Here is a 7418-nt window from a genome sequence, read left to right on the forward strand (position 1 = left end):
AAATTCAACTAAAAAATATTTACTTGAACATTTACTATGTGCAAGGTACTGACTGAGCTTGGCTCTGAGGCTCTGAGAAGGTGAATGAATAAAAAGCCATGGTGAGATACATAATTTTATTTTCATAGTCACTTTTGTTTCAAGGCCAGTGTCATAGTCATGTTCCGTATTTCCAGATATTCAAGGCTATATCAGTAAATTCTGCTGTCTGGTTCATTTTATCAAAGAGCAAGTATGTGGATGTCTGATCAGTATTATTTGATGCATTGTCCTCTAGGAATTTTCGTGGTCGCTACTTTTTTTTACAAACAGAGCAGAAGCCCCAAAATAGTCTTATAGCCAGTCATATGTGCTTGATTATGTCCTTCTCCCATACATAGTGTTCTCTCTGGGTATTGCTCATTTTAAACAGAAAGTCAGTAATATAGTAGTTATTCTTGTCACCCAACACCAGCAACATAAATGAGCTTTTACAGTAAAGTCAGGTTTGTATTTGTGCCCAATGCATTCCATTTATCAGCACGCATTTGAAGAGAGAAGATGGTAGTGTTAAAGGGTAAGTTTTTTAAAAGGATAAAATCATAACTCCCACACAGATATAAAGTGAAAACCTTTCAAGAAAAGATGGAAAAGATACTACAGTCAATTCAAAGCAGAAATCAAAGAGCTATCAATTTATATGCAGCAAGGAATTTTGAAATGAATTTGCAACAACCAGTGGATCCGTAGGGCAATAATCATATTCCACTAGAACTCAACAAATTTTTATTTCTGTGGATGAGAATTATTTGTAAATCTATCATCTTCTACAAGTTAACTTTGTCTTTACAGAGCTATAAACTAACCTTTGTGTCAAAGAAGGGACATACACTCCCATAGGACCAAATAATCCTTGGAGGCTCCAGCATTCCGTTGAAAGGCTATCCAGTAATCTTTTGCCATTCCAAATCTTATATTTTTCCTTATAGTAGCAATTGTTCATTTTTAAGATTCTTTACACTTTGGCTTCATATATGAATTTCTATTTCCACTCCACAGCGACAGCCCATACAGTGAGCACGGTACGTTGGAGGAAGTGGATCAGGACGCTGGTACAGAGCCCCACACCAGTGAAGACGGTATGCTTTATGTTCACGCTATTATAAAACTAGTCATTATGTACTTTTTTTTAGAATTGCTTATATTAAGAATTCAGTAGATACAAAAGAATATTTATAAAATATGTGTAAAGTATGAAGAATAACAGGGCAGTGAACACCCAAGGAACTACCACCAAGTTGAAGAAAAACATCATCACCCTTTACTTCCATCATTACCTTTGTGCTTCCCTTATCTCATTGCCTTCCAAATCCCCTCAAGGGTAACCAGTACATGTTTGTGTTTTTAAATGATTTATTGTTTCATTTTTTTATTTTATTAAACTTTCCATAAATGGAATCGTACTGTATATGATTTTTTTCTACTCAGTATTATGTTTGTGAGATTCATCCACATTGTTGCATGCAGTTATAATCATTTATTTTCCACTGTATAATATTCCATTGTCTTTATTTCATAATCGATGAATATGTGAGGTGTTATCTACTTTTTGCCATTGAAAACAGTGCTGCTGTGACCATTTTGAACATGTATCCTACTGCAAATGTCCAGGATTTTCTCTAGGATGTACATATCTGAAATGAGCATGTCTTCAACTTTACTAAATATTGCCACACTGTTTTTGAAAATGGTTGTAATGATGTAAATTCCCACCAGCAGTGTATCAGTCTTTCAGTTGTATGTATTCATCAACAGTTGATTTCATCAGATATTGTAATCCTTGCCAATATGATCAGTGTGTAACAGTATCCCATTGTGATTTAATATACATTTCTCTGATTACTGATGAAGATGATTTAAAATATAGTGTATTAAGAGAAACTTTGGGATATAGTAAGGCCAACAGATCAAGAGATGATTGCCACTGAAAAATACTTTGTTTCTCACAGTTCCCAAAAGGAAGGGGCACATCAGGCCTTTGGGGGCCACACAAGAAAACATCAGGGTCTGTTATGAGGGAGAGGGAGCAACTGGGCAAGAGCCTTTGGTGTGGTTTCCATACGTACAGCGAGGCAGGGTAAGCAGGTTTAGCATTGGCGGGCTTTAAGAATTTCAGCAGGCTCTGGGGCACAGGGGCTATCTCTGGTTATTTGGATAACTGGCCCTGAGGCAGGTGGATAGTGACCCAGAGTGAGAGCCGCAGAGAGGAAGTCATTAGATGTGGGCCCTGGATTGGTTGGTTTGTATTTGAAAAGCACACTCCAGGTGAGTTGTTTACTATCTGTAGGGTTCTGCAGACCCTGGGAGGGATAGTTCCTCCAGAGTCAGCAAGGCCCCAGATGTCAGAATAAGGAAAATTTTTAAAAGGGTTCATACAAATATACCCATTTTTTTATGTTTAGATTTTGTCTTTTGTGAAATTTTTATCAAGTCTTTTGCCCATTTAGGGCCCATTTGCTCACTGTTCGTTTCTCTGAGCTTTTTTTTTTTTTTTTTTTTTTTTTTTTTGCTCGATTTAGTTTGGTTTGGCTTTGGTGTTTTTCTTATTTGTGAAAATTAAAAATTCTGGATCAAACCTTTTATTGGGTATATATTTTACAAATATCTTCTGCTCTGTAGTTTCTTTTTCTTGTGCTTAGTATATCTTTTGCTAAACAGAGGGTCTTAATTTGAAAGGAGTTGAATTTACTAGTCTTTACCTTCCTGGTTCTTTCACTTTGTGTCTGCTTTAAGAAAGCCTCCTGTGCCCTGAAGTAATGAAGATTATTCTCCCATATTCTCTCTTAAATTTTTTCAGGTTTTGTTTTTCACATGTAAGTCTTTATTGGGAATTTATTTGGAGGTATGGTGTGAGGTATGGGGTCAGTTCCTTTTTTCTCCTTATGGATGCACAGTTATCCCATTGTCCCAGCATTAATTGTCCTTTCTCCACTGCACCACACCTCTGTCACATACCAAGTGCCCTCTGTGTGAGTCCGTTTCTATGCCCTGTTCTTTTCTACTGATCTACTTGTCTATTCCTATTCCTCTGTTTAATTTTGATATCTTTTAATAAATTTTAGTATTTGGCAAATCAAGACTTCTGACTCAGCCTTCTTAACAAGTTTTTGGCCTTTTGACATTTTATTTAATATTTAGACTCAGTTTTTCAAGTTCTTAAAACAAGGGAAAAAAAACTAAAAACCTGCTGGGGTTTTGACTGCAGTTGCACTGATACTACATATATAAATATGGAGAGAATTGGTATTTTTATGATATTTAGTCTTCTAATCCACAAACATATTTCTAGTTACTCATGTCTCCCAATAAACTTTTATATTTTTCTCTGGAGAGGTCATTTTTTATTTTTCTAACTTCTTACGTTTACCATTTAACATTGCTTTTCAACCCTTTTTTAATATGAACATATAAAGCTGTCTGTTTTCTCTTAGTACTTTAGCTGTATGCATGATCCTTTTATTCTCTCTTCAACTGTGACTAATCTGCTTTAAACTCATCCATTGACTTATTTTTAATTTTTTTTCTACAAGTTTTGCTGGGTTCACTTTCTGTCTGCTGCTGGGTTGTTTTTTATAGTCTTTTGCTCTTTACTCATATTAATTCTTTCCATTGTTTCAGATTATGTATCCAATCATTCTAATATCTGCAGTCTACCTGGATTTGGGTTTGGTTTTGGGTTTTTTTGTTGTTTTAGTTTTTGGCTTTTGCTTATTGAGTCTTATTTTCGAGTAATGTTTTATAATTTTTACATATTTTTACATATTTCTTTGAACTAGGGAGAACTTTAGAATCAGTTGAAGGTGAGTTCCTCCAGAAAAGGTTTGCATTTACTTCTGCCTGGGGCACAACCACTTGGGACCACATTGAAAGTTTAGCTTGAGGTTTTTCCAGGCCACCCAGGCAGTATGAACTGAAACTGCAAACCTGCCTGAGGACTGGAATGTAGTTGGGATTCTCAGAGGTGATTTGTTCCAAGGTTGGAGATGGATTATATCCTTAAATCCAGGGGTGGGAAGATGGGATGGGGGGTTACCATCTATGAAGGAGTATGGAGAGCTAGAAAGGAGGAAGATTTCTTGAACTAGAAGTTCACTGTGACACTGAGAGTGTGATCCTTGGGGCAGAGGCGAAGGAGGCTTAGGTTCTCCATACTGAGACAGTCCCTGGACTTAATTTTTTGTGTAAAATGAAAGCTTAAATTAACCGGGCAGAGAAAATGCCCTCAAGGCAAACTCTGACTCACATTTTCTAGTGTTCTGTTTACCTCACTAGGTTCCCACTTTCATGGAGTTTTTGGTCTTTAGTATTCCTTACTGTTGTGATAGCTCATTAATGCCATTACAAAGATTTTTTTTTTTAATCCAGCATTTTTAGTTGATTTCAGTAGGAGGCTAATCTGGGTGTCTAGTGTGTCTGCCCTCTGCTACAAAAAGAAAGTTTGTATTTTTAAAACTATGATGAGTTGACATTTTTAGAACTTGTTGGAAGATATTTTTTTTAAGTAAGAGCTGTGATGTTGCTTTTGAAAGACTCTGAGCCCCGTCTGCCACCATTCATTCTTTTGTCTTGAGTTTCTTTGTTTCTCTGTATATGATTGATTCCCTTTTCACTGATGACTTCTCTGAGTGTTTCTTTGCTTTTCCCCAATGGCAGGAAAAGCCGAGAGAAAGCCCCAGCCATCTCTCTCCCCAAACATGAGTCTCACCACTGTGCCATCTGTCAGTTGTTCTTACCTTTTAACTATAAAAGAGAAGCTTTGCTGAGGGCTCTGTGCTTTAGATAACATTTTGATCATGTTTACCTGATTTGATGGAAAGAAAAGCATTGCTTACAAAGGACAGATACCCTTGCTCACAGCCAGCCCCCTAAAGTCCTGTAACTAAATTAACTAGAGTATTAATTATCTTTTTGATTGCTCAGGTATTTATTTTATTTTCTTTGTCATGGTATCACTAGAGAGAATAGCTGTTTCTAAAAGAGAGGTTGTCACAGAACAAAACCATCATCTGCAGGGGCAGTGGGTAACAGACCTAGAAGAGACAACAAGGTCCCAAAGGACAAGTACGATGTATTAGCATTTTGTATAAAATTACAAGAAATGGAAATAAAAGATGCCATTGCACCAGGCAGTCAGAAAATTAGCTCTACTGAATTTTCTTTCCCTTTGCACAAAATTATAATAGCCATGCAAAAATAAAGAAGCTATTATGTTACACTCTTATTATTATTGTTATTGATAGCAGCATTCTACAAAGTTGCTGCCTAACCTTAAAGGACAGTGTGACTTTCTGTGAAAGAAAGGAGTATGGTGCCTCGCCATGCCCTGAGATTGATTCGCTCTGCAGTGACTAGGCTAAGATGTGTATAAATAGCATATTGATAGACACTTGACTATGAAATGACTCTCATGGGAGCAGAAAGAGTCAAAATAATGAAATTGCTCAGAATTACTAGTTGATGTAGTAGGGTTACCAATGAAACGTATTTCTGATTCATCTGGTCAGTCTTTCAAAATCACTCCACATTTGAATTAAATAGCAGAGACTGTTAATCCTGTTGCTATTTGTTTAAAAAAATAAGAAAGATAATGAGCATAGAGTTCATGATCATAAAATCATGATAAAATGTGTATATTAAATAGTCTTAAATTGCCCTTGGCCAGCACCGACAGTATGCGACTAAATGGCATTGAAGAACATTAAAGTTTCTCTCTTCCCTTTGACAAGTACATGGATTGTACACTATGTTATGGGCTGGCATCTTTCCTTTTTTTTTTCAACAAAACATTTTAACCCATTGGCATGTTTGCATAGGAGTTTGTTAATTACATGTCATGAAGTTCTTTTTAATAAATTGGTGTGTTTTTATTCTTCCTTGGATATGTTTATTTGTGTCCTCTATATCATTGACATATTTATTTCTGTCCTCCAGGGACAACTGGGGTAAAAAATTTGGTATCTGTCATCTCAGGTCAACCAGGATTTATTCCCTATCTGCAAGTTCAGAACAAACTAAAAAGTCAACCTCTCTGAATATAAAGTTAAATTCCTCCTCTATGAAGTGGACTTATAGATATTTAATAAAGCTGCTGTTTACATTATTTTAATAAAGAAAATGTAATTTTAGGAGGGAATATTAGAGTGTTAACATATGATCTAAAAATTAGTCAATTGTTAAAGGACAAAACTGCTGTTTTAAAATTATTTTTACACCTAATTTGCTGCATGTACTTTAACATGCAGATTATAGTGTTGTAGTTCTGCAATATGAAACATTATTCACCCTAGACATTATCCACTAGCAAAAAGATGGGGCATTTTTTTTTTGTCTTTATTTTAAACGTATAGTTGATATTCACCCAGGTTTTCAGAATGCAAACCCTAAGTTCTTTCAATGTTTGTTGATTTTTCTGCTTTTGCCTTACATGTCCCAGAGAATATCTGAATTTATCAAATGAGAAAGAAGCTTAGCTGGCTATCCCAGGATTTCTTATGCAGTTATTCCATATAAGTACAACAGATACAAAAGATATGGCAATAAACTTGGGGAAAAAATTAACCCTTTTAAATGAGAAGGTTTGTGACCAAGGGAAACAGAAGACAATTTCCTGAGAAAATATTTGACAGATAGGTGGGTTGTAATCTATTTTGCGTACATATATATATTCCAGAGTATTTGGAAACTAATACATGCTCAGTTTTTAGCAAGTGAGGTATTGCTTATTGCACAGATATGTTTTTTTTTAAGCATATGTCACTTGTATTGACTCTTTTAGTTTTGTTTATTATTGATTACAAATTTATTCATCTGTGGTCAAGAGCAGGGATGAAGATGAGGCGATGGCGGTAGAGGAGAAGAAAGATCATAAGGCCCCAAATTAAAGGGCATTTTGCAATAAGCTGAATCACAAAAAGTACCTCTTGTAGTGGTTTTATTTAATATGTCCTCTTATTTGCCATCAATATTACATTAGAGCTGAAATTCCAATTCTAGGCTCAGAGTTCGGTCTCTTTTTAACTTTATTTTGAAATTATTGTAGATTCACATGCCATTATGAGAAATAATACAGGAAGATCCTATATACCCTTCTACCAGTTTCTCCCAATGGTAATATCTTATATGTAACTATAGTATAATATCACAACCAGGAAATCAATATTGAATCGAATGCATCCACCACATTCACATTTCACCAGTTTTACGTACACTCATTTGTGTGTGTGTTTACTTAGTGCTATACAGTTTTATCACATGTATAGATCTGTATGCCTACAACTGTAGTCAAGATAACAGTTTCATCACAAGAATGCCTTTTGCTGCCCTATTAGAGCCATAGCCATTTCCTTCTGTCACTTCACCCACACCAGCCTCTGGCAATC

The 7418-nt window shown here is 35.6% G+C and overlaps 1 protein-coding gene across 2 annotated transcripts in view; it reads left to right on the plus strand.

The window, feature by feature from the left end:
- The window catches only part of SRGAP1 (SLIT-ROBO Rho GTPase activating protein 1), a 240490-nt gene that overhangs the window by 219987 nt on the left and 13085 nt on the right, over positions 1-7418 (plus strand). For both annotated transcript variants that reach the window (XM_023520517.1, XM_023520519.1), the window contains exon 18: positions 1039-1118. In XM_023520517.1, coding sequence (XP_023376285.1) covers positions 1039-1118 — 80 coding nt within the window. The remainder of the gene's footprint in view (positions 1-1038; positions 1119-7418) is intronic.

The sequence above is a fragment of the Pteropus vampyrus genome, unplaced genomic scaffold (genome assembly GCF_000151845.1).
Source record: "Pteropus vampyrus isolate Shadow unplaced genomic scaffold, Pvam_2.0 Scaffold9, whole genome shotgun sequence".
NCBI classification, from domain to species: Eukaryota; Metazoa; Chordata; class Mammalia; order Chiroptera; family Pteropodidae; genus Pteropus; species Pteropus vampyrus.